This window comes from Lolium perenne, chromosome 6 (assembly GCF_019359855.2).
Source record: "Lolium perenne isolate Kyuss_39 chromosome 6, Kyuss_2.0, whole genome shotgun sequence".
In the NCBI taxonomy this organism is placed as follows: domain Eukaryota; kingdom Viridiplantae; phylum Streptophyta; class Magnoliopsida; order Poales; family Poaceae; genus Lolium; species Lolium perenne.
The window spans coordinates 26498249-26523365 of record NC_067249.2 but is presented as its reverse complement, the minus strand read 5'-3'; the positions used below and the strand labels follow the sequence as shown (position 1 = coordinate 26523365).

Here is a 25117-nt window from a genome sequence, read left to right as displayed (position 1 = left end):
GAGGAGGGGTATCCGTTCGGCCCAAGCGCAATAGAAGGAGAGATTTGCCTGCGTTTGGCAGCAGAAACATCTGAACTCTATTTGGCATTTCTCAAAAAAAAAAAAGTCTGAACTCTATATTTGACTAGGTATACAAAATCTTGTGACGAAGTTGCACAACATGTCCGAATTGTCCTAGGGCTGACACATATCATTATTATTTTTGCAAAAAATAATAATCTCCAAGCTGAATAGAAACCCAGGTGATGGGCGCCAAAAAAATTGTGATTTCCAATGAATTTTATGTTGCAAAGGCGCCAAAAAAATGTGGCCAACATACGGTAGGTGATGTGACACATATTCCTCCTTCTCACAATTCAAAATATCAGCTCGGCATCTTCAACTTCGAGTGAGACGAGAACTAAGAGGCAAGGTTAGCGAGTGCACCGCCAGCCCACCGGGATTCGAGTTTCAAGGATGACCGAATTAAAATGTGGTGCTTATAAATCTGTTGATGGAGAGGTTCCATCTTCTACATAACAACAGACAGCCAAAGGAGGAATCCGTTCCCTTTTGATCAACGTTTTTTTTTAAGCTTTGAGTGAAACGCCTAACTTCGTTGTGCGACTCCTACACTTATGGGATTGTCACGGGGAAGTGGAGGTGCACATCCTTCCGGACGGCTCTCACCGACAAAGTCGTTGGCCGCGAGTAGGTGCACGTGCAAACCAATGTGAAAGGCCTGGAGGTACATGGCTCCGGTAACCACATGGAAGACGGGGCGTGATAACTATAAGTCTAACTTTACCGAATATGTGCCTTTTCCCCTTTGCCGAGTGTCCTCCTTACCAAACTTGGCAAAGCCACCATATACCTCGCCAGACACGCTCACGCGAAGTACCGCTTTACCGAGTGTCAACACTCGGTGAACCTGGAGAATTGGCAAAAAAGAAAATCCAACTTTCGCATTAGATTAGGTGGGCCTTGAAAATACTAGCAAAACAAACAAAAAAAGTTGGTAAACCGGAAAATGGTCGGCAAAGCTGCAGGCCAATGGACACTCAGCAAAGCTTTCTCCCGCCACTTTCTCCTGCGTGCTCCACTCATACCTGGCCATGGGCAGCCCGGCCCGAAAAACTCGGGCTTGGGCCGGAAAATGTTGGCCCGACACCCGGGCCAGGCCAGGCCTGGGTAGCCCGAAAACACCGATTTACACTATGGCCCAGCCCACGGCCCGATGGCCCGATGGGCTTGGTGGGTATTTGGCCGGGCCGGGCTTGGGCCGGCTTTTTCAACGTTGGGCTTTCCTTGGCCCGGCCCAGCCCGACACATGCCCAGGTATGGCTCCACTACATTTTCTGCCGTCTCTTTCCTTTTCCTGTTCTTTTGAAGCATATGAATTTGGAAACTTCCCCTTCCATTTCTTTACTTGAAAACTGTTAAGAATTTTAACTTTTGAAAACTTCAATTTCGAAATTTTGAACTTCTTTAATATTTCAAACTTTTCATTCATATTTCTGTAAATATTTCAAACTTCAAAATGTTAAAGTTCAGAATTCGAAAAGTTGAAAATTGCATAGTTTTTAAAAATCCAACTTTCGTATTAGTTATTAAAAATCCAACTTTGGCATTGTAAACGTTTGTCTAATCTACATGATGCTGCCACGCAAAATTGTGTATTGTCTACAGTAATACTGGTACCATGCTCCCAGCCCCTTTTATCGGATTTTCCTGTACACCACGAGTACTTTCGTAAGCACAGTGGACCATCAGTTAACAGACCACAAGGTCTGATTAGACTAGGGTAGGATCTGCAATGAACCACTTATTATTTTCTAAGATCCAGATATACATTTTACAACTTATAGGATCCATTGATACATCTAGAATATATTTAGGACCCAAATACATTTTATTCTATTGCGCACTACATACATTTTTTTGCCGAGCGGGCTAACACCTTTTCCAATTAATTGCTTGCCAGAAATAATGAGCTCTTACAAAGCAAAAGGAGATAGCACGTCGGGGACATAACACCAACCCACTGTAGAGTGCTCGATCTGGAACACCTGCTAACTCTACTTCCCTCTAACCTACTAACAGTTCATATTACAAGCCACAACACAAGTTTAGGAAACACCATAAACTCCAAACTAGAAGAATTGAAGAAACAACATATTCAGTCCTCCGTGATCAGCAGGATTCATGCAACAGGAGTCGAAGTGGAAGAAGCAGCAATACATGGCACTACAGACAACCATTTTTTTTTCTTTTTTTAGAGCTCCATATCAATGTTTTTGCTGCACGCTTAGAGTTGCAACCATGAAAGCAGAGTAATCCTTCTTGATGTTCTTCAGCCTCCTCACCACGTCGCCCATGCTCGGCCTCTGGTCTGGAGAACCGCTGGAACACTCCAAACCCATCTCAAATGTCGACACCAGAAAGTTGCCATTGTGGGCAATGGAGGATGATGACGGCGAAGTAGTAATTGTTTGGTGATGAAAGACTTGGCTCATTTGTTCAACCTGATGTAGCTTCTCATCTAAAACATCAAGGAGCTTTGCTGGAAATGCTTGTAAAACGCACTTCCTAAGGCTGGAATCCCCGACAAACATAGGATCTGTGGGCCTCTTCCCTGTAAAGACTTCAAGCAGCATGATCCCAAAGCTGAACACGTCGCTGTTTCGCGACGCCCTTCCCATGAGTGCAAGCTCTGATCAAGAAAAAAATGTCAAGAGAGTTAACTAATCGAACAATACTCAAATATTTGATGGTTTCACAAATAAAATGCTCAAGTGTGATCATGGCAAAAACAAACCTGGGGCCATGTAATCTACTGTCCCGGGCATACTTGCTGAAACCATGGAGTTTTCATCACCTAGAAGTAACTTTGCAATGCCAAAGTCAGCAACATGCGCCGTCATGTTCTCATCGAACAGCACATTGCTAGGCTTCAGATCGCAATGTAGGACAACTTGACAGTGATGATGGTGCAGATAATCCATTGCCTCTGACACGCCGAGCATAATGTCCAGTCTCTCGATGAATCCTAGTGGTTCCGTGTTTTCAGTGTGCAAGTATGCCTCCAAGCTTCCATTGGGCATGTACGGAAGCAGCAATGCCCTAAAGTCCAGATTGGAACAGATATTTAATATCTGTATCAGGTTGCGATGCCGAGCCATCCGCAACACTTGACATTCAGCGTCGAAGCTCCTCACGGCCTGCTCGACTTGCATATTGAGCACCTTTATCGCCACCACCAAACCATCGTCTAGCCGGCCCTTAAAAACTTTTCCAAAACTTCCAGCTCCAAGTAGGTTATCCTCGCTGAAATTTTCAGTGGCACGAGCAATTTCGTGGTATGATACTAACCTATGGCCGATCAGATCAGTCATGCCAGTAGAAGCCACATATGCATGATGCTTATTTTTATTTTTGATCATTATGTACAAGCAAGCTACTAATGCACCAACTCCAGTGATGACAGCTGAGAGTATAAATTTGAGGATGTGCCGACCAGAAGTCGGTTGAGATTTGTCTATACACAGTGACAGTCCTAGACGCGGAGCACCACATAGTCCAACATTTCCAACCAAAGATTGCAAGGTGATGTTCAAGAAAACACCTCCATTTGGTATTTGCCCTTCTAACCTATTATACGATAGGTTCAGATAAGAAAGGTAGGTGAAGTTGGCGAGGTAGTTTGGTATTACTCCAGATAGATTGTTCGACGATAGGTCCAATGCTTCCAAGCTGGTTAAGCGGCCAAAAGAATCTGGGACTAAATTCTTGAATGAGTTGTGCGAAAGATTTAGGTAAGTTAATGGTATCGCAACCTGTCCAAATGAATTTGGGAGGCTACCAGACAGGAGGTTGCTAGAAAGATCTATGTAGTCCATACTTTGCATATGACCAAGATCAGAAGGTAATGTACCGGTAAGGGAGTTATGGGACAGATGTAATTCTATGAGTTTACTACGATTAAACAAGCTTGGTGGTATGGTCAAAGATAGATGGTTATAAGATAATGAAATATACTCTAACATGCTGAGGTTGCTCATGCTATCTGGTATGGAGCCAGATAATCTATTATCCCGGAGATATAACTTCACAATACTATTTAGCATACCAAATTGTTCAGGGATTGGGCCAATGATACTATTTCCAGAGAGATCAAGTGCCTGGAGATTCTCCAACTTATTGATGAATTCTGGTATTTCTTTGGCTAGATGGTTGTTGGCAAAACTTAGCTGAACAAGACCACTAAGATTTGATAGTGTTTCTGGAAGCCCACCAACCAAATGGTTGCTATATGCTAAAAAGTCTAACAGGCTAGTCGAGAGGTTACCAAAATAGCTGGGGACATGCCCATAGAAAGAATTATTTGATATGGCAATGGCTTGGAGTTGCCGACAATTACAAAGGCTGGCCAAGAAACTAAGATCTCCATGGAGATGATTATCTCCAATATCAAGAATCATAAGAAGTCTGCTGTTTCCAAGTGTCGATGGTACTGGTCCAGTCAGCTGATTCGAACTTAAACTTAAGAAATACATTTTTGATAAATTTCCAAGAAAACCAGGAAAGGGACCTGTTAGTTGATTTTCCGCAAGGTGCAGATATGTGAGTTGCATCATTTTTCCCAATTCCACCGGAATCTCTCCGCTTAGGTTGGAAAATGAAATATCAAGCGTACTGAGCATGGTAAGATTGCTGAGCACAGCCGGGATCGGGCCAACGAGGTCATTGTCACCTATAGAAATCCATGTGAGTTGTGGTAGTTTAGCCAGCCATGTCGGGACCACATCCACAAATAGATTATTCGCGATGCTAAGTACCCGAAGACGCTGGCAAGCTGCAAGACCCAATGGAATTTGACCCTCGAATTTGTTGTTATATATATCTAGTATTTGCAACATCGGGAGACTAAAGCTCGTATTAGTAGGTATATGACCTGTTAGACCGTCGGTGTTCACGAAACGCATGTCAAGAATCCTAGACTTGTTGAAGATGGTAGCAGGTACCTGACCGGAAAGCTGGTTATATACCAAGTGTAGAACCTGGAGCATGGGCAAGGAGCCAATACCAGATGGTACTGACCCAGACAGACTGTTGTTGTGAATATATATTTGGCGTAGTGAAGGCATGCTGTCGAATGAAAAATTGGGTATCAGGCCGCTTATGGAGTTTCTTTCCAGAGAGAGGTACCTAAGGCTACGCATGTTCCGCACCTCATTGGGGATCTTCCCAGAGAGCTGGTTGAAATTAAGGACCAAAGATTGGAGCATTGTGAGGTTTCCTACAGTAGAAGGGATTGTGTTTGTTAGATTATTGTGGCCAAGATCTAGATATCTAAGACGAGCTAATCTTCCAAGATCAGCTGGGATGGAGCCGGCAAGGGCTGTGTTGGTGAGGTTGAGGGCATGGAGGAAAGAAAGGTTACCGAGGTGAGGGCTGAGCTCTCCTTGGAGGGAAATGTTTGGCAGCTCCAAAGCAGTGACGCGGCGGTGGTGACGGCGTCCGCATGTCACGCCGATCCAGCGGCAAAATGACACATCACTTGTCCAGTTATTCCTCAGGATGGACAAAGGATCGGATAGCTGGGATCGGAAAGCCAGCAGCGCAGCGAGGTCGGTGTCGTTGCTTGGAGGAGATGAAACAGCCATCAACGGGATCAGCAGCAAGCTGGTGGCCATTAGTATGACCGGAATGTATGAAGGGGCCATGTCACTCGACACTGGCATCTGTGTGTGTGTGTGTGTGTTGGTCCAGAACAAGCACAGCCGGTCTATTTGTACTCTGCAAGCGCTAGGAGCTGGGGACAACACTAGGTGCTCACTGCCATTGCACCTCACACACTTGGAAAATCACTTATTTTCTGGATACCAAGGATTGCCTGAGAGTGTCTGGTCCGGCGTTTGACAGTGCCATCGTTCGTCCGAAGTGGGAGGAGACGAAAACTTTGACTTGTGAATTTGCGGTAATTGCTATCACGAACAGCAAGCTCGCGGGTAAAAATGGAAGTAAATCTTTTATTTTCTTGAAGTAACTGGAGACTGAAGTGTAAGGAAGATGACCGCTAGATGGAAGCGATGGGCAGCATCCATCAACGTGCTAGTGGAGTTCAAGCCTGACCGCTGCATCAACCCGCGTCAGGCGCCGCCTCCTCGCGAACGCCTAGGCGCACGCGCTAGACGCCGTCACCGGCCAGATCCGTCCGCGCCGCTGAGGGCTACGTCTGCCACGACCGAGTAAGTCACGACCAAGGTCATCGAGACCGCCGATGAGACGACGGGCTCCGACGCGGATGCGATGCTCAGGCGCTCAGCGTGCCTCTCCCCTCCCTGCTCGTTTGAGAGGAGACGAGGGGTATCTGTTTGGCCCAAGAGAAGGAGAGATGGGTTCGGCGACATTTTCCTGCATTCGGTAGGAGAAACATCTGAACTGCTTTTACCAGGCCTTGTGATTTGACATGCTTTTTTCCCATCAAGTTTGAATCTACAATAATATTAGCAAATGATCTATGAAAATATCTTATGAAAACTCAACTTTTGGCTATCTTCATGGTTTAATTGTGTTGCTCAGTGTTACCTAGCATCCACAACTAGTTCAATGAGCTGCTTCATACTAATTTGACAACAACTAAATCAACAGGTTCAGCAAAAAAAAGCATTTTGCAAGAAATCAAAACCCTTGTAGTAACGCCGGGGTAACCTACCTGTTGTATGAGAAAACGTCAAAGATAATTATCTACCCAGATCATTGTACTGTCATAACACAAAATTTTGCCTATCAGCAAGAACCCAACAGCCAGGCATACTCGCACATAAACACAAAACCTTCAAGCTATTCAAAAGCAAATCCATCGGCTGACTTCTGATGCATTTTCACCAAAGAACATGTATAAGGAGCAAAACGAACGACATTCTTCTCTATGGGTCACTCTTCCTTGCTTTTTTAAACGCAGAAAGGTTCCTTTTGAGAGAATTGACAGCAGACAGCATCTGCAGTTTCTCCGTGGATGACCCACCGCGTTTCTGATTCGTGTTCTTAGAAGATGCATCATCTGGATTTCCAAGAGGTGATTCCTCCACAGGTGGTTCACTATCCAATGTGCGTGCACGCGCACCCTTCTTCCCACCTTGTTTTCGCACGAAGGTGGCACTCCTGCAGAAAACCATTCACAGTCAGCATAAATAAATGGACACTACAGAGGGCAAGCAGATTTATACAGAAGAACGATATGTAAATGATGAGCATGGAAGCTGGTGGTACCTCTTGTACTGGGGATCGGTAGGATCCAATGCATACAGATGAGACGTGAACATGGGCGCGAACCTCGGGTCTTCGCTAAGATCGATTTCAGGAAGTTTGTCCTCGACCGAATCCTTGCCCTTTTTGCCCTTCTTGCTCTTGCGTTTTATGTTATAACCCTTTGCACCATTGGCTGCATCCTGCTCAGCAGCAACCAAGAGCTCCAACTCTTCTTTGGTTGCTTCTGGCTCGAAATGTTCATCCTCTGGAAGCTTGTCCTTTCCTTTCCCTTTGGCCTTCACCTTCTGTTTCTTGACTGGCTTAACTTCTTCATCAGACTTATCGTCCTCAAAGAAATCATCCTTTTCATCAGCGCTATCTTCATCACTAGATCCATCATCATCCTTTGACGACCTCTTCCTAGCTTTCCGCTTCTCCTTCATTTTTTCTTGGTGCATCTCCCAGACAGTCTTCTTCGTCTCGGTGCTCTTTCTCTCAAGAATACGTTTGCTGAGGTCCTCAAGCTCGGTGTTGAATGTTATCTCCATGTCCTGGTCATCATTCTCTTCCTCGTCAGATTTATCTCCTTCCAGTAAAAGAGCCAACCTTTCCTTATTTGTTAACTTTCTTTTTGCTACACCATTTGGTCTAGACTCATCACCGGAATCGTCTACATCATCATCTGAACTGTCATCACTTGCCAAAAATATTTCAAGGTCATCTAACTGCAACAGGAAAAATATAAGACATCAAATATGGTCAAACAGAGAAGGACAAGAAACGATAACCAACAGATTGAAAAATTTCACGAGACAAAGTGGTACAAAAAACGCATGGCATCATTATCAAGTTATGTGATTTTGTAAGAAAAAAACAATTGTACAATTCACAGCTGTTCAAAGAAGATCTGAAAGATACAAGAGTCTATGATGATACTGTATTTCCTACTTTATTATTTACTAGTGCTGAGCCTATCTTGACAGTTGACACTGGGGTTTCCTCCCTTGACATTTACAAAGTCCATGAGAAACTGATTTTCAATTCCACATCAGCAAACAAAATAAAATAACAAAATAAGCTGACCTGATCCTCTTTGAACTTCCGCCTCAAGATCTTCTTACGATCTGGTTCATCATCATCCCAGGTGGGATTAACTTTGCTATGTTGCAAAGCACGAGTTTCAAAATCAGGCTCCTTGTAACTAGGAGGTGCCTGCATGAAGTCAAAAAAGTACCAAACTGAACAGACCTCTTTTAACACAAGTGAAAGGCAACTTGTGCCTACATAGCATAACTTTCAAAAGCAGTATGGAAAGAAACATAATATAATCATCTGCTGCCGAAAAAACTTTTTTTTTTTCGAAACGGAGGCAAAAGCTTTGCCTCATCCATTAATTAAGAAGAAGATGCCCGATTTTTAGGAGAAAATCGGGCGAAAACCTACAAAGACAGGGCCAAGCCCACACCCACCCACACGACGCCGCGAAGGGCATACCGAGCCACCCTGGCTACCCACAGAAGCTACACAAACGTGAAGCTCGAGTTGGCCTATGCCAAACAGGTGGCTCCCCAAGAAAAACCGGTAGCTCCGATTTTGACGACAAGCCCTGGAGAGGAGATGCACAAGACCTGCGCCGAAAAGGACCTTCACCGCCAGACCGCCCCTCGAAGGTCATCGTACACCACCCAAAGGCAGCTTCGACTTCACAGCAAGAGGAGACCAATTTGAAGACATTCGGACACGCCGGGACGGAGCCGACTAACACGGTCTTGTAGCAACCAAACCATGCTCAACACCATTGTCGTTGCCACCCAAGCCCACCGTCGAGAGTCACCTTATCGCCCACGCGACCCAAGGTCAAGCACCCTCGAAGATGACGAACATTCGGAGCCGCCGCTCCGACATACCGCTGCTCCGTCGTGCCCTGCACGTCCACCAAGACCACCACCTTCCGGGGCCGCCGCCCCGACATACCACCGCTCGCTCTCGAGCTGCAACGCCGCACGAACCATGAACCCGCAGCCCAAGCTGCACAGGGCAAACGGCCGCAGACCACGGGCATCACACCAACTCATCCGGGGCCGCCGCCCCGACATAACGTCCGACCATCCTCTCAAGGACACGTCCGACCGAGCCGACTGCCCTGCCGCCCACACGGCCAGGGCCGCCACCCAAGCTGTGGCAAGCCGCATCCCTGCACCATAGAGATGTTGCCGCACCGCCTTCCGGGGCCGCCGCCCCGGCACACAACCATCTACCCGAGGCCGCCGCCTCGGCATCCTCCAACACAGACGGCAAGGCAACGCAGCCCGGCAAACAAACCACCGTCGCCGAATGAAGATCATGCACTCCAAAGACGACGCCTCCAAGAAGGGAAGCGACGAGACCGCCGCCGTCGCTCGCTCCGGCCGAGGCAAGAGCTTGGGTTTTCACCCGGAGGGCACGAAGCCTCGAAGGCAGGAGAGGTGGGAGCTCCACGACGATGCCTCCAAGAAGGGGAACGGCGCCCTAGGGCGTCGCCATCGCTGGCACCGATCAAGTCGGGTAGAGCTTTCACCCGGAGCAAGCACCTTCCCATCGAGAACTCCTTCACCGGCAGGACAGCCCGCATGCCATCACCGCCGTCCACCAAAACGCCGCCGCTGCCCGGGGGCGCCGCCCCGGCACACCACCACCATCCAGCTGCCGTTGCAATCCTGCAGCACCTCCACGCCAAGGGGCCCGTGCCGGCCTGCCGCAGCACCGCCGCATCGCCCAGACCACCCGCACCCCCGAGCCGGCCCTCGTGGCCCAGATCCGGCCCGCCGCACACTGCCCCGCGCCAGAGGCCGTGCTCCCCATCCCGCGCCACCGCAAGCGGCACAGGCCGGCGCCGGAGCAGGCTACCACGCCGCCCGAGCGGCCGCAGCAGCAGGCCACGCCGCCATCAACACCAGCGACCCGGGGCCGCCGCCCCGCCTACCGATTCTCCCGCGCGAGCCACGGCGAGAAGACCCTGCCCACCTTTGGGGACAGGGCCCGCCGCCACCGCGGCGATGGCCGGCGGCAGCGGCGGCGAGGGGCGGCAGCGGCGGCGGGGAGCTCCTTGGCGGCGCGAGGGTTAGCTCCCGAGCCGCCCAGGTCGAGCGACGCGAGAGCGCTCTGTTCTTTTCCCACTGGCAAAAAAACTTTGATGCTGGCAAGTGCCAACAGTTCAATAGTTCCACCAAACAAATATGGATGCATATACAATCTATTCAAGTGAGGTACCTCTGTGGCTACATCGCGAGCAGCATGCTTGAACTCCCTAGAATCAGGAATGAACTGTAAATCAAACACATTTGCCGTTTTCAAGAACTCAGTACCATCAAGAGTGGTGTATAGGTGATTTGCAGTTGCACTGGAATCACACACCACAACTGCATAGTAGTACCTGCAGCAAGATCAACATAATCAGCAGAGAGCTTAATGGGAAACCCTTGGCAAGCAGTAACATTTTCATATGGTTCACATGAAAGATGGATAGGCAAGGCTATTTGGACATATGCAAGCAATCACAAACATCTGAAGCTGAAGCTACCGTAGTTACATATAGGATTTGAACATATTAATATTTAAGTTAACAACGTGAAGATTATGGACTATGGTTAAAAAATTCATGCAAAGTCTATTCAGTAAGTCCCAGAAAAACAGATAAATAAACGAGATGACAATCAACAAAAACATCTTTATGCCTTGTTGCTAACCTCAGTTTGTTTAGCTCATAAGCACGCAGCCTGCTGTTCTCGGTCTCAGAGTCATGTTCACTATCTTCTTCGCCATCAACATCATCACTGTCATAGTCTTCATCGCCATCGTTATCATCTTCCCCACCATCATCACCATCATCGTCATCCTTATCATCATCCTCATCCTCATCGGCACCAATAAGAGCAGATGGGCCTTGAGTTGTCTCAATATTCATGCACTCCAGTCCAAATTCTGATGGATATATCGAGACTGACAGAACTCGCCCACCTTTCGGGACGCAGGATGTCATCACCATATACAAGTCCACCGCCTGTTAAGGGAGACAAAGAAATGAAAATATCATTGAGCAGAAACATGCCAAGGGGTTGTTTGGATCTTCAGTTTTGGCAAAAACAGGGGTATCATTAAGTTGAACTTGGACTATTAAGTATCAAAACATTTTGATGGGTTGCTATAAAATCACAGTTTGCAGATGCCAGATGCCCTGCAGCAGTTCTGTTCCACTACTGTTACAGCTTACAGCTTAGTTGCGGTGTTTTGAATATAGATAGATATGTTCCCAATTTAACTATATATATATATATACATACATACATGTCATCATTATGTGGGGATATCTGGACAAAAGAATCCAGAAATTTGACACCACTTCAGATTTTATTCTTAAAATTAATCCTCGATATCTATATTTGTGCATTTATCTCTCAACTACAACATGAGAACTTAACTGCTAGATATTCCACCTGTTGTCGACAAAATAAAAGGAACATTAATGAAATCATCTTTAAGCTAAACAACATGAATCCATGAATATTGAGACAACATAGTTTTTTTCTTTCAGAAAACTAGAAAACAACATAATTTTTTTCTTTCAGAACTCACTACTTTTACCAGCACCTATAAAAAAATCCGATCCAAACAGCCTCTAGAGGTTTTATAAGTCTAATAAACATGCAAATGCAAAAAAAGTGCAGAAATACAAGTTAACCTCACAGAAAAAAAAAACATGTTGGCCTCAAACACATTCTTTCAAGAGATTCTCAAGCAACTGAAATAATAAAGTTGGCTTTTGAACATGGCTGAAACTGTTCAGCAAGAGAGGAATGCTTCTCAAGATAATAGAAATTAATGAATTGGTACACACCTTGATATGATCCCAGTCCATATTAACAACAGCAAGCCTGTGAGTTTCCTTATCAGTCATAGGGGTATCATCATGCCTCGCCATCAAGTAATGAGCAATGTCACTGCCGACAGAGTACTGCAAAATATAAAGAAGTCAAGGAATTGGAAATAATGCAAGAAAAATGTCCCTCTTGAAGAAATGAAAAATACAACTAGCAAAGTGTATCATCAAGATAATTTAGCAACCATATGGAGATCCAACATATAAGCAATAAAACGAACTATGCGGCAAGTTGCCTTAGATTCAGAATATAAGATCAAGAATTCTAGTTAAAAGTTTTGCTCCTATAGTTCACATATGGAATTGCATGGCTACAGAAATATGCATATCTCTATCCCTAACAGGCATCACTCAGTAAGGTTCATGCTCTACAAGGAAAAATAACACCAACACTACAGCAAGCACACACAAACATACACCAGAAGCTGAGAACTAGCCATAACTTAACCTGCACAAATAAATGGGGAAAAACGACATCTGTTCTATCCACATGAAAGATGATATTAAACAGCACATAGTCAATACTTACAAACAACCAACCAGACCATATATATTTAACCTACTAACATACGAAAGTGCTTTTATTCTCTTCCAAGAACTGAACAGCTTCTTATTAGGCAAACTGAGGCTTGGAGAGGAAAATACCCCCTATTCACAAACAGAGAAAATAGACTGATCACTAACATATGCATTATCAATTATGGTTGAGGAAAATGGATAAGGCTGCAGTCTTTATATCAGGGAATGGTAATCAATCGAAATTCAACACAGCGACACGGAATTGGAGTGGAAGGGAAGCATCACCTGGTCATCGTCCTCCGCATCCTCCTCCTCATCATCATCGCTACTAGAACTCTCTTCATCATCTTGCTCGTCTGCTTCATCCGGCTCATCCTCCTCCTCCTCTTCACGAACCAGCTTCTCTTTCTCCTTCTCCTTCTCACCCCCCTCCTCTTGGTTGAGATAGTAGTGCAGCATGGGGTTCTCCCTGGCGCTCTTCTTGCGGCGCCTGCCCCGCTTGTCCACGGGCGCCTCGGACGAGGCGAACATCGGGTTGGTGAGCATGCCGTCGAACCTCGAGTCGAGGGCCACCTTGGCCTCCTTCCGCCGCATCGGCCGGAACCGCGGGTCGGTGCGCGCCCCCGCGAACCGCTCGTCCTCCATCGCCCGCCTCATCCTGTCGTGCCCGCGCCTCGCCTCACCCGCCCCCGTGGCCTCGGCCTCGGCATTCTTCTCCTTCTTGGGCTTCTTGCCGTGCTCCTGCCCGTCCTTGTGCTTGCGCTTGGCCTCGTTGCGGAGAGGCGCTTCGTCGGCGGCGGCGGTAGGAGGAACGCGCTTATCCTTCCTGCGCTTCCTCTCGTCCTTGGAGTTTGATGATTTCTTGTACTTTTTTGCCGACTTGGGGTCGACGGAGCTGCCCGGCGGCGCCATGGCGGCTGCGGCTGCTGCTGCTAGGGGTGCAGCGGCGGCGGCGCGGAAACCCTAGCGAGGCTGCGGCGGCGGGAATGAGGAGAGAAACGGGTCAGGAAACGTTTGCGGCGCTGCTCTCTTTTGTTTTTGATGAAGCAACAGCCCACATGAACATAAAGCCCAGCTATAACCAGACCGTACCTCGGCGGGAAAGGCCCATGTACGACAATAGGCCCAATACGACATGAGGCCCATCTCCAATCCATCAGTCGTCCGTCGCCAACGCAAAGCCCGTGCTCTCTCCTCTGCGACCTCCATCTATCTCCTCCGCCGCGACGTGACGCGACGCAGCCACCGGCGGCAACTCCCTTCCTTCCTCCACGAGTTAGGGTTTTCAGGTACGGTGGCCACTTCCGTTCTCCTTTCGATCTCCTGATGAACCACCTTGTTGGCTGCAGCTACCTCGCTCCACCAGCTGCATCACCGAGGAACCTGCAGCGGCGGCAAGAAAAGATCCCCTGCGTCTAGGGGATTTCGCGCTTCGGCAGCCGCGGGCGAGACCAAACATCCTTGCTCTCCACCTCTGCCCAGCAACGTACGCCCGCCCGCCCGCACCCATGTACACTGACGAATCTTTAACTGAAAGTCACCTTCAGGTGCCATGTTTGCCGGCATCTTTTTCAGTTGATGCGCATCACCTTTTAGTATTTCTCTACATGGCTGAGATTTTTATTGACAGAGAAGAATTAATATATTAATTCCGAAATTGTTTTCTAATATATAAAGAACTTCATTTGTACATTGGCACGCCATGTTCATTAGTACTGCTTAATATTATTAAACATATTACTCATATTAGAGTCAATTAATATGAATCGGAAGAGGAAGTAGTTTATTTGTACTGCACTAGACCACTGGATAAGATCAAAGGAGGGACCTGAACACACAGAAAAAACATGTCCACTTCCATTGAACACATGTAACGACAATGTAAAGTTAACAGTTGCAGAGTGCCAAACATTAAACAGGTCAATGCAAGTCTACTTTCAATTGCTTGAAAACACACAACAGAAAAAGTCCAACACAAGTACTTAACAACAAATATCACCATCCCAATAGTATAGCAGATGGGAACGAACCTGAACTTATGTTTAAGTGCACAGACTAGACAGATAGATGTTTTCAATGGCCGCATGATCTATCCAAGCTGTGAGGTAAGACTTTAAAACAGATAAACACAACGTAATTGGAGATACACCCTTCCTGATGTTTTGTCACGGTCCACGTCTTCCCCCAACTCAGGCCTAGCGCAGCCGCCGGAGATCATGGGGACACGGGAGGTGTATGAAGAGAAGCTCCGAAGCGGCGCCCACCTCCACCGTGACCCCACCATCAACCCTGGCCTTGGCTCTGCCCGCTGCCCTCGTTGTCTCTCCCTTCTCAACCCTACCACCAACTCTGTACGTACTCTTCAATCCCCTTCAGTCCTCTCCCGGTTCTTCATCCTTCGTCTATCACGATGTTTGCTCTGACCGGGTGTTTGTGCTCTTTTCTTGTTCGGCTATGCAGGGAGAGGGCGACTGGGCCGTCACCTCCGTCCTGCACGATGCCACCTCTGTGGTAACGCTATTTCCCCCATGCTGCTTAGTTTTTCGGCTGCCTGCCCAAGATCTGTGCTGCCTTCAGTATGATGGGAAATATTTTGTCGATAATTTGTGTGCTTATTTTTTATTTTTTTTGCTGCCTGTCCTATTGCTGTAGACTGGTGCGGGTGCTGGCGCGATGCTCAGTGCCATCCACGGGTTTAATACAGGTTCGTTGTGTTCTGAGTTTTGTCAATTATAGGTTTTCTACCTATGTTTTGTTGTTAGCGAAGCGGTCTGGATAATAAGAAACTGAGCCTTGTGGCTTTGGGACAGGGATCCCGTTTGTCCAGAAGCATGTGAAGGGGCCAAAGTGGCTGCATTTACTTGTTGGGGTAAGTCTTGTTTTTTGCTTCATGTAATCCTAGTACCGTATGCAAGTATTCTTGCTATTCAATTTACTCATATTGATTGTTAGGTTTACAGTTTCGTAATTTTAAAGCTGGAAGATGTATATAGTGATAAGGTTACATGTCGCTAGTTTATCAGGTGAATGAGTGAAAGTTTGATGCAAATTGACCCAAGTTCTCTTAGAAATAAAAATACACAACGAACCCTATTCAATTAAGTTCTGTTTCGAATCTGCTGCAATAATGATAAATAGTAGTAGTGGAGAAGCTTATACAAATCAGGAAAACTGAAGGAAAAAATTGGCTAAACCAGTTCCTTCAAGCATGATTAAGTATTGAACATAGCTGTGTGTAACACTTAAGACTAAGAGCAGAGTATATTCTGAGTGTAATAGCATCCTAGAAAAATTTTATTTGCCAAAAAAGCAAAGAAAAGCCATCTCAAAAGGCCTTCAAAGGAATAGGTTGAGTTTAGGCGCATAAACATGTGATTTCTGCACTTAACATAAGTTCAGGTTTGCTCCCATTTTTTAGACTATTGGGATAGTGATATGCGATGTCTAGTACTTGCGTTGGACGTTTTCTGTCATGTGTTTTCAAGTAGTTCAAAATAGACTTTTATCGATCTGCTTAATGTTTGGCACTGTTGGCAGTTTCTGCAACTGTTAAGTTTAAATTGTTGTTACTTGTGTTCAATTAAATTGGAGATTGTTTTTCTGTGTGTGCAGGTCCCTCCTTTGATCCTACTCTCTGGTGCAAGTTCTTTATTTGGTGGTAGGTCTTTGCAATACTTCTAAGGTTTCTTATAAAAGATACCTATATATCCGTGTATCCACTATCAGCAAAGGAATGTAAGAGGGTGCAGAAATAGAGATTTTAGGTGTAACAGAAAGGAATTATTTGATCAGGATGGGACTGTACTACAGTGGAAATCGGCAATGGTCCATTTTAGTGTTCTTGAAGCATAATATGCACCTTACCAATTCTACTGCCATCCTAATTATGTACAGTTAACAATGAGCAGAGTTATAGATGACCTGTATCCTGTTCTCCCCAGTTTTACCAGCTTAAAATTTCTTAAGTTAAATAGACCTGATGTCAAGCAAAAAAGCGGGGTCATCCGCACTTTGGCGGATTAGAGTTTAGGAGTGGGTGTACCTACACTCCCATTCATTTTAGATGTTTTCTGTGTACAAAAAAAAAAAACTGAAAAATCTACACATTGTAGTACTAAAGTTATGGGGGTGATATTTTGGCTCTTGGGTGCATATGCTCCTGGGTGTACCTACACTCCCATTCATTTTAGATGTTTTCTGTGTACAAAAAAACTGAAAATCTACACATCGTAGTACTAAAGTTATGGGGGTGATATTTTGGCTCTTGTGTGATATGCTCCCTTTATTTTAAAATTCATCTTTGATACATTTTGAAATTTAAAAAATTCCAAACGAAAAATTCACGTGTACATGTTCACATGCTACGTGCGCACAATGTCTTTCCATGAAAAATCGACTTGTTGTTTGGACTGTGTAAAAAAGACAAAATTCGGTGCTAAAAGTAAGATTTTTTCTGAGAGATATGTTTTGTCTTTTCTATGTCAACCACACAAAAAATCGGTTTTCCGCGAAAATTTACGAACGCACATAGTTTGTTGAGATGTACGTGCGAATTTTTTTTTAGAAATTTTTGACACTTAGAGATATGGTTTTTGGATGGAGAGAGCATATGCACCCAAGAGCTGAATTGAATTTCCGTAAAGTTATCTTGACCTGTAAAGCTTCACTTTCATATGTTCTCCTGCTTGCGGGAAAAAAAGGAGAAAAATCAATGTAGTATTATATTCATATATATTAGTTACCAATTGTTCCTTTTTTCTATGAGGCACATACTAACTATTTTTCTTTTAATTCTTTCTCGCGTGATTTTGTATCATGTTGTACTGCACTTTTTTTTCTGTGAGTTTTTTTTACGATTACAGTACTAAGAAATCATGTCGATGAGCCAGCTCTTTCACAACTTTCTCTTAGAGTTTATTATAAATCTTGTCTTATTCCAAGCTTCTCCAAAGATGTTTCTATTCTTAGCCACTACGAATTGTTGGAATTAGATGTTAGTCTTTTTTTTATACTAAATTACTTGTCCAGTCTTCAAGATTTGAGGTGTGCTGAAAATGTTAGCTAGGTTGCAAAGTAGGTTAATTGTGGAACTTAGTTTTTCAGACATTATGCCGTGCCACAGTAAAATAATTTCCGTATGTAACATTTGAGGTGTGCTGAAAATTGGCACCATCTCATGCAAGTGATTGGCTTTGTGGACTTGGATTATCTTTATTTGCTAATTTCTGATGATCTACAACTTCTTTTTTGCAGCATATGCCCTCCCGACTTTTGCTCAACTCACTGTGACATCGTATTATGCTGCATCAAGTGCCTCACACTATGCAATTTCACAGATCACGCGCCAGATCGAGAAGTTCCATCTATCGGGCACTAATGAGAAATCTTCATGAGCTGCTCTCAATCAGTTTGAGTTGGTGCAGATGCCATGTACATGGTACATATGGACTCCCTGCTTCTGCATGTTGCAATAGGCTGATAGTTTTGCTGAGTTCCAGGCTCTCAAACCTGTTATACCATGCGTATAATTAATTGTGATATAATAGAATTTTGTTAATTGTTATTCATGTCACGTTTAAGAACATATATATTCTTTTCCTTGGCTCTTTCTCCTGTTTGGATAAAAATCCATCTGAAATTGTGATCCTTAATAATTTTGTACCGCACATGTATGATATGCATGGTGAAAGGGCTGAGTATGGATCCACCATGAAACCACTTAGTAAATTTTAAGCAACACGTTGTAATATGTGTCAAACAGGTTAACATTGGACTTGTAATTAGCGGAGGGTTAGGTGTTTGAGTCGAACACTGTAACCAGGGCCTAATAATATATAAAGGCACCATGGTATTTTTCCCCATGTTTCTTTTTTGGTATTATAGGGAGTTTGGAACTTGCAGATTGTTGTTACAAACCTGCTGACATCAATTTGTTGGAAGAGAAGAAAATTGTCGGGCAAGTCGGTGAGTCCGTGGCGTACCTGAACAGCAGCAACGCTTACATAGAAGCTGAGCTTTGTTTTTTGAACGGACATAGAAGCCGAGGGTGTTCTGTTGGCAATGAGCGTTTTAACAGATGGGGGTGTGATGGCTGTCAAAAATGCTGCATGTGAGAGGCTTGTGGAGCAGAGGGTGGAGAACTGGAGAACTGGAGATCAAGATGAAATCAAAGAAGATCACAGGGAGGCCTACTTTCATCCCTCAGGGTGTCCTGGAGGCTCAAGCAGTTGCTGTTGCAAAGGAAAAGAAGAAACTTTGAGAGGGACCCTGAGAATGAAAATCGAGGTGCTGGTGTCTATTCTGCCAGTCTCAAGAAGCATTATATATTGGCCAATTATGAATGGAAGGAAGGCATTCTCCCTGAGATATTGCATGAACAAAATGTTGCTGATTTCCTGGAACCAGATATCTTGAAAAGTTGTGAGAACTGGAAAGGGAGGAGGGGCTCCGTCTTGAAGAGGAAGCTGCCAAAGATGCTTTCATGATCGGTGGCCATGATGAATTAACTGAAGAGCAGCTTGAAATATTGGGCAAGAGTAGGAAGAAGGCAATGCTCAACCAAAAGCATAGGATGAACAGAACTGCAGAGAGCCATCCTATCATTCCAAGGAAGCATCACAAAGATAGGAAATGCACAACCAAGAGAATGGGCAGGCAACTTTCATCCCTGGGCGTTGATCCTGTGGCTGTGAACCGACTTCGCAGCCAGTGAAGAGGCTTTAAGCGTGAGAGGTGGTGGTATGGAGGTAGATGGCCAGCACTCTGCTCAAAAGAAACTGTGAACAAGGTTTAGGTCAAGGTTCCAATCACGACCGGTCAAGGAGGTCATACCAGGTTACTCTGCTCAAAAGAAGAAGGCCATCAAGAAATCAAGAGACTTGGTGAAGAACGCCATGGAGAGCCGTGTTGTGAAGCGTATAAGTGGATTGTACTAGCCCTTTCCATCAGTTCGGACTTTTGGTTGGGTTGGCTAGTGCATGAAGCTTGACAAGGCGGACCGTGTCATCCCCACCTTGAAACTGCGGCACTGCTGCTTGCCATCACTGGATCAGGTGCGGGACCGTGCTTCACATAATTCTTATTTTCACGTAGTTAAAAAAATTTCTTTTCTGTTTTTATTTATTGTAGGTTAATTCTTATCTCTACATTTTCTCCTTCTGCAGGAACTCCAGGAATTACTCTTACTATCGGGCTGGGGATCAGGGGAGGCTTCAATACCCAGCCAGCAGGATGAGATACTACTGTCTATACTTCTTTCTGGTTTTCGCTCTCATTTCGGCATCTTTTTCTTTTACTAGACTATATATTGTTGCTGAACTACATGATACCTCTGGGTTATTCTGTTATATCCAAATGGGCGCTTGTTTTCTTTTTATTCAAACGTTAGTACTGTAATATTCAACTTGATAGCTCCTCCATAGATTCTTTTTTTTTGTTTCGATTTGTTCTGTCCGGTTGTTGTCACGAGCACCGTTGATTGAACACATGAAGTGTTTTTTTAAGAAAAAATATTGGAGTTCCTGACACTATACAGTAAATGTGCATGCTATCTATATGCCTGCATCATTTTTGTTTGGGATGCCAATTTTATCATGATATTTCTGTCAGAATGGCTTGCCTATCCAAAAGATGGAATGTTGCACTTGGATGTATGATTATCTGCTTAAAATGTGACCCTGATATACTCATGACTGGCTATCAGAACTAATGGATCTAAACTGGTTATGCATGGTGCTGGTAAGAAAAAAGATTTCGTTTGTGACTGAACAACCAGTTCTGTCATCCTTGCTCGAGCCTCGAGGAATGATCGAGGGTATTCTTTTTATTTGTAGCTTAAATGATCTATTCAGTTCTGGAAATAATGTTGGTTTTGTTTACTTCTCCCAGGTTGTAGCTGCCAGTGCTAATCTAGTACTGACCTCTAGTTTGCGAGCTCCTGTAAGATGTCAAAGCCGCTAAAATCTGGCTAACCGGGAAACATATTAGTCTATTCCGGAAATACCTTCATTCTGAGTTCAATATTCTTTAGCTTATCTGTTGCTCTAGAATCTCAAATATCCCAATAGAATCATAAATGCTCTACCAATTTTGTAGTGTAAATATGTGGCCGTAACAAGATTCGGGTTACTTTGGCTCACCCCTGTACAAAACCTTGTAATGTAAATATGTAATTGCAGAATGGTGTTCTTGTGCAACTTGTGCAAAAGCTGTAACTAGATTCTATGATTCACTTTTAACACCACTTGAAACTGTGTTCCGAGTGTGTGCCATACTGCCATTCTTATATTCATTCACACTTTGTTCTGTATGTTGTGTACATGGTTTTTGAGTCGTTGTATAGTCGCTGAATAGTCGCCGAGTTGTTTTCCAAAAATCACGGCGACTCGCGACTATACAGCGACTTATGGCGACTATACATCGTTTATCGTCGACTATACATGAGTCGCAGCCTCAGGCGACTCACTTTTGAGTCGCGACTCAAAATCCATGGTTGTGTAATAGCTTAGTGATTTGAGGTGGTTGAATAAAGATAACCTTGTTTGTTATAGTGTATGGTTCTCTCACGGAGCAGCAACTGCAATATTTGAGTACCATCTGATTGCTATTCTATAGACATATATTTGTTGTCACCTGATACTTCTGGTGTTTCTTTCCTGGCTCTGCCAGTTCTCTTGAGGACCTGATGGATGCAAAGAAGCGTGGCTGCATTACCAAAAAGAGAACTTAGTAAACCAAAAGTATATCTGAAGTCAAGCTATGGATGTGACGCCGCAGCTTCTTAGGCTGCAGTTCCACCTTGTATAGAGATCAGTCGGAGCCGGGATGCCCTTGTTCTTGTTGATCCTGGTAACTTAACTGTCTACCTGTGCCCGAAACCCCTCTGCCACACAAGGGAAAAACATAAGAGGTCCTGTCAGCGAAACATATGATGCTCTCTTCTTCCCTGACGTGTACAATCTCTTCCAATTCAGGGTAAATCTGTACTATTTATCCATCTTCTTTCATCTTGGCAACACTAGATAGCACGGTTCCAAGTACTGATGATTGCGTTCGAGTTCAATTAGCACGCTCTAAATTGCAGGGGTTAAACAACATAATATTTTGGTAGTGTTGTTTCTTCAGAATTAAGTCAAAACTAGTTGGTTATTTACTTCATTTTTTTGCATGATCGATTTTTTACCATTCAAATGTTACAATAAAGGAGGATAAAACTGCGCTGGCCATGTGGTTGAACCCGCTCATATGTATCCAACTAATTTTGCTTTCCTTATTCAGACACAAATTTATTCATTTATTCATTCCATAAGGAGGACACATCGACACAGAGGCAAGGATAACCCATCACCCATGAGATAAGGTTCATGATCGAAGACCAAATGCAGAAATACATGATTCACTAAGATTATTCAACCAACAAAGACACACTAGATGGCAGGCTTCCAATTCAAAGTTAGTACCCACGGGATCCAACATCATGTCCATATCCTCCGTCAGCACCGGCTCTTTCCCCTTGAGTAGAGGACCCTAAACGCATCAGGGAAGTGTGTGATGGTGGCATCTGTGGAGCCACCTGGACATGTGCCAACTCATTGCCCACCTTCTCTGATGCTTTTCCCATCTCTTTCACCCCCGGGAGATCCCTCTCCAACTCTACTACTTTGCTCTGCAGCTGCATGATGCCGGCATTCTGCTCACCATCGAAATCCGTACATGGATTACCTGAGAGGAAATCGTCGACGACTGATTCAGCAGATGGGGAGCCAAATGTGAACATCTGCCCGTTTTCTGATTCTAGCACGATGGCGATTCTTGCTCCAGTGAGAGTAGAGAATTCGGCCGCCTTCTTGAAAAGCTTTGTGTGCAAGATGTTGAAGGTTGCGGCGCGCTCAACATCGCTATCAATAGGTTTAGTGGCTCGACTCTTCGGCATCTTCGAGTGTGAGTTTCTAAGTTGTGGCTTGAGTGTCGAGAGAGTGCGGTGTCGATCTTTATATAGGAGCCGATAGTCTCTAAATCGTGTAATACTTTGGTTGCAATTAACGCGTTTCTTGTCTCTAGTGCACACACATTTATAGCAATTAAAAGTGATACTTATCTGTTCCGGCGATAGTTTGGAAGCAATCAATATACATGGTTATCCTTTCCGCACCGCAGCCGATAAGGATCATGTTTCGGTGTGTATTTTTTCTTAGATTTAATTGGTAAAATAAATCATTCTTTCACAAATTTAGTTATGAGAAAAAAAACACAACATCGACCAATCTCTTTCGTCCCTTTTCCACCGAAAACCTGTCATTCCCACCATGTTTACTGAACCATGTTGTCAACATTGTTGCTTGAACCTTGTGTTGCCAATAAGATGATGAAACGGGTGACATAAACAATACAAATTTATCTAGAGTATTAGGTGAACTATACCAATTCCATAGGGAGAAAAAAAAAGAACATACTATTGACATAAGAAAATAGGACTACATAAAACCTTGTTGAGCTATGCTAGAGCCTAGAGGAAAACTTGAAATCCTCTCATGTATTACATGGAAGTAGTGAAACCTGTTCTTGCTATATTATATAGTATATTACCATTCTTCATATAAACCTAAGCAAGAGCCGAATAGGGGAAGGGATCCAGACTGGGACAGGAACAAACTTGATGTCAAGGACACAAAAGTCAAAAACATACTGATATGACACATAAGTTGGTTCAAACTTATAAGGATGTTTGATGCTAATATCACAAAACCTATTGAAAATACGCCCTAGAGGCTATAATAAGCATGTTACTATTCTATTTCCATGCTCTCCCAATCATTTTATCAAGGCCATGAAGGAATTAAGGCTCTACTTGGATGTAGAGATTCAGCTCGAGGAATTGAATGGGCTCAAATACCAAATCAGACAAGATACAGAAATGGGCTTCAATGGTAATTTTGTTGGTTGAGTCTACAATGTATTGGCACTTGGAATCCAAGATTAGCAAACGGCTCCAATGCATGTTTGGTTTGATAACTTTTCAAATGTAAATTTTGAAGACCGGGTACTTCTTCCCTACACCCTTCTGATTGTGAATTGCCTCAACACCACCACGGTGAAATGAAGAAAATAATAACAACCATGTTTGTTGCCTACGGCAATCAACAATGTCATGTTCTGTTTGCCATCCGCTAGTAGAACATGGACTTGTTTGGTAGATCGCATGTTCCTTAGCCAGGCCCGGTGGAAATGAAAAACAAGTGATTGGATTCTCAGTCAGGGAATGCGTTGTGGCATGCACGGGTCTTAAAACACTGTCGGGTCATGCCCGGTAGGAACGCTTGGGTCAGCAGCAACGGTGTGAAAATAAACAACTCCGCGCGCGAGGGAGCTTGGCACAACATGACGGGTTACCACGAAATCCCGGCAGCGTTGCTTGGCAGAGCTGGGGTCACCTCCCTCTTTTTGGTCACCTTCTCCATTAGCCCCCACCAAATATCCCCATTTCCCCCTTTCGACACTTGCGGCAGCAATGACGTAGATCTCTACCCTTCCGTCAGATTCCTTTTACTCCCGCACCATACCCTCTCTGTCCTCTGGAGGATCTCGTCTTCTTGGTCTCCAACACTAGATCCACGCCTCCATGTGAAGCGAAGGCAGGGGTTGTTCCCCTTCTACTTTGACTCGGGTTCATCTCCATTGCGTGTCATCGTGGAGGTAAACCACAATCTCCTACTCCACTATCTACCCTAATATAGATCGATTTAGGTCGAACTATGTAGGGCCAATTTTGTCGTTGCTCATGTTAGATCACTTTGATTGGGGCAGCCAGACCGAGCTTCTTCATCAGGCAGCTAGCAGCACTCATCGTTGTCATTCAGGCCTCGATCATGTTGCTACACAAGAGAGTAGTTAGGCATGCTTACTTTCCTCATCTCACCTAAGGTCCTATGTTACCACAAGACTAGGAGAGGATAGCAAACCTGAATTACATCTACAACTGCAACGATGTAGAGGTTATCCAAATGATTCGGATGAGAAGAGCCTATTTCTATGCACTTGTAAAAACGTTTATGGAGAGAGGGTTGCTTCAAGATAGCATCCACACCTCTGTACAATAACAAGTCGCCATACTTGTTCATGTTGTGGGTCATAACCATAGGTTTAGAGTGATCCATAGCACATAGTGAGTTGTTGCCATCAAGAACATTTTATGGTGCCATTGCTGGCGAGTTGCAGGGATGCATCATAGTGGTTGTTGTGTAGTGGAGTATAAGTCAGCTTCCACTGCAACTGCTAGAACATTTTCTGGCGTCATCAACACCAGCTTTGTGCAAACACCTAAGTTTGGGAAGGTTGTACTACTATGAGCTTTTCCTTCTCCTTTAGATTTTCAGAGTAATTTTCTGTCTTGTTTTTATTCTTTTTAGTTCCCTTTAAAACACAAAACACATAAAATAGTGTAACCCTTGGAAA

At 44.5% G+C, this 25117-nt stretch overlaps 4 protein-coding genes and 1 pseudogene across 10 annotated transcripts; 2 read left to right on the top strand and 3 right to left on the bottom strand.

Annotated features, from left to right (window-relative positions):
- Window positions 1-1846: 1846 nt before the first annotated feature.
- LOC139829702 (uncharacterized) lies at window positions 1847-6463 on the bottom strand. Its single transcript, XM_051339389.2, has 2 exons — window positions 2798-6463; window positions 1847-2692 (listed from the first exon to the last, which is right to left on the bottom strand). Exons 1-2 carry the CDS (start codon window positions 5721-5723, stop codon window positions 2268-2270), a joined length of 3351 nt encoding a protein of 1116 aa, XP_051195349.1. The 5' UTR covers window positions 5724-6463; the 3' UTR covers window positions 1847-2267.
- A 333-nt stretch (window positions 6464-6796) lies between these two features.
- LOC127308534 (pre-rRNA-processing protein ESF1) lies at window positions 6797-13685 on the bottom strand. The gene is made up of 7 exons (XM_051339391.2): window positions 12953-13685; window positions 12107-12223; window positions 10959-11272; window positions 10483-10645; window positions 8317-8445; window positions 7255-7958; window positions 6797-7146 (listed from the first exon to the last, which is right to left on the bottom strand). The coding sequence occupies exons 1-7, from the start codon at window positions 13577-13579 to the stop codon at window positions 6912-6914; spliced, it is 2289 nt and encodes a 762-aa protein (XP_051195351.1). The 5' UTR covers window positions 13580-13685; the 3' UTR covers window positions 6797-6911.
- Window positions 13686-13805: 120 nt separating this feature from the next.
- LOC127308535 (uncharacterized) lies at window positions 13806-18273 on the top strand. 7 transcript variants are annotated; one of them, XM_071821501.1, is made up of 8 exons: window positions 13806-14153; window positions 14722-14772; window positions 14861-14986; window positions 15128-15178; window positions 15320-15371; window positions 15478-15536; window positions 16280-16325; window positions 17921-18273. In XM_071821501.1, exons 3-8 carry the CDS (start codon window positions 14903-14905, stop codon window positions 18058-18060), a joined length of 432 nt encoding a protein of 143 aa, XP_071677602.1. In that variant the 5' UTR covers window positions 13806-14153; window positions 14722-14772; window positions 14861-14902; the 3' UTR covers window positions 18061-18273. The 7 variants fall into 7 exon arrangements, with proteins under 7 accessions (XP_071677602.1, XP_051195354.1, XP_071677601.1 ...); XM_051339394.2 differs by having other exon boundaries at window positions 14861-15018; XM_071821500.1 differs by lacking the exon at window positions 14722-14772.
- A 61-nt stretch (window positions 18274-18334) lies between these two features.
- Window positions 18335-20166, top strand: LOC139832325 (nucleolar GTP-binding protein 1-like; annotated as a pseudogene).
- Window positions 20167-22118: 1952 nt separating this feature from the next.
- On the bottom strand, window positions 22119-22598 carry LOC127310659 (agamous-like MADS-box protein AGL61). Its single transcript, XM_051341311.1, has one exon. It carries the CDS (start codon window positions 22596-22598, stop codon window positions 22119-22121), a length of 480 nt encoding a protein of 159 aa, XP_051197271.1.
- Window positions 22599-25117: the final 2519 nt, after the last annotated feature.

What these genes read in the sequence shown, in the direction of transcription:
- LOC139829702 (XM_051339389.2), bottom strand. Translation starts at nt 5,723, where the DNA reads ATGCCAGTGTCGAGTGACATGGCCCCTTCATACATTCCGGTCATACTA. An exon ending in AGTAGATTACATGGCCCCAG is followed by an intron (nt 2,693 to 2,797) that starts GTTTGTTTTTGC and finishes TTTCTTGATCAG; the next exon opens with AGCTTGCACTCATGGGAAGG.
- LOC127308534 (XM_051339391.2), bottom strand. Translation starts at nt 13,579, where the DNA reads ATGGCGCCGCCGGGCAGCTCCGTCGACCCCAAGTCGGCAAAAAAGTAC. An exon ending in ATGCGGAGGACGATGACCAG is followed by an intron (nt 12,224 to 12,952) that starts GTGATGCTTCCC and finishes TATATTTTGCAG; the next exon opens with TACTCTGTCGGCAGTGACAT. An exon ending in TATGAGCTAAACAAACTGAG is followed by an intron (nt 10,646 to 10,958) that starts GTTAGCAACAAG and finishes ATCTTGCTGCAG; the next exon opens with GTACTACTATGCAGTTGTGG.
- LOC127308535 (XM_051339392.2), top strand. Translation starts at nt 14,884, where the DNA reads ATGGGGACACGGGAGGTGTATGAAGAGAAGCTCCGAAGCGGCGCCCAC. An exon ending in TCAACCCTACCACCAACTCT is followed by an intron (nt 15,019 to 15,127) that starts GTACGTACTCTT and finishes TCGGCTATGCAG; the next exon opens with GGAGAGGGCGACTGGGCCGT. An exon ending in GGCTGCATTTACTTGTTGGG is followed by an intron (nt 15,537 to 16,279) that starts GTAAGTCTTGTT and finishes CTGTGTGTGCAG; the next exon opens with GTCCCTCCTTTGATCCTACT.
- LOC127310659 (XM_051341311.1), bottom strand. Translation starts at nt 22,598, where the DNA reads ATGCCGAAGAGTCGAGCCACTAAACCTATTGATAGCGATGTTGAGCGC.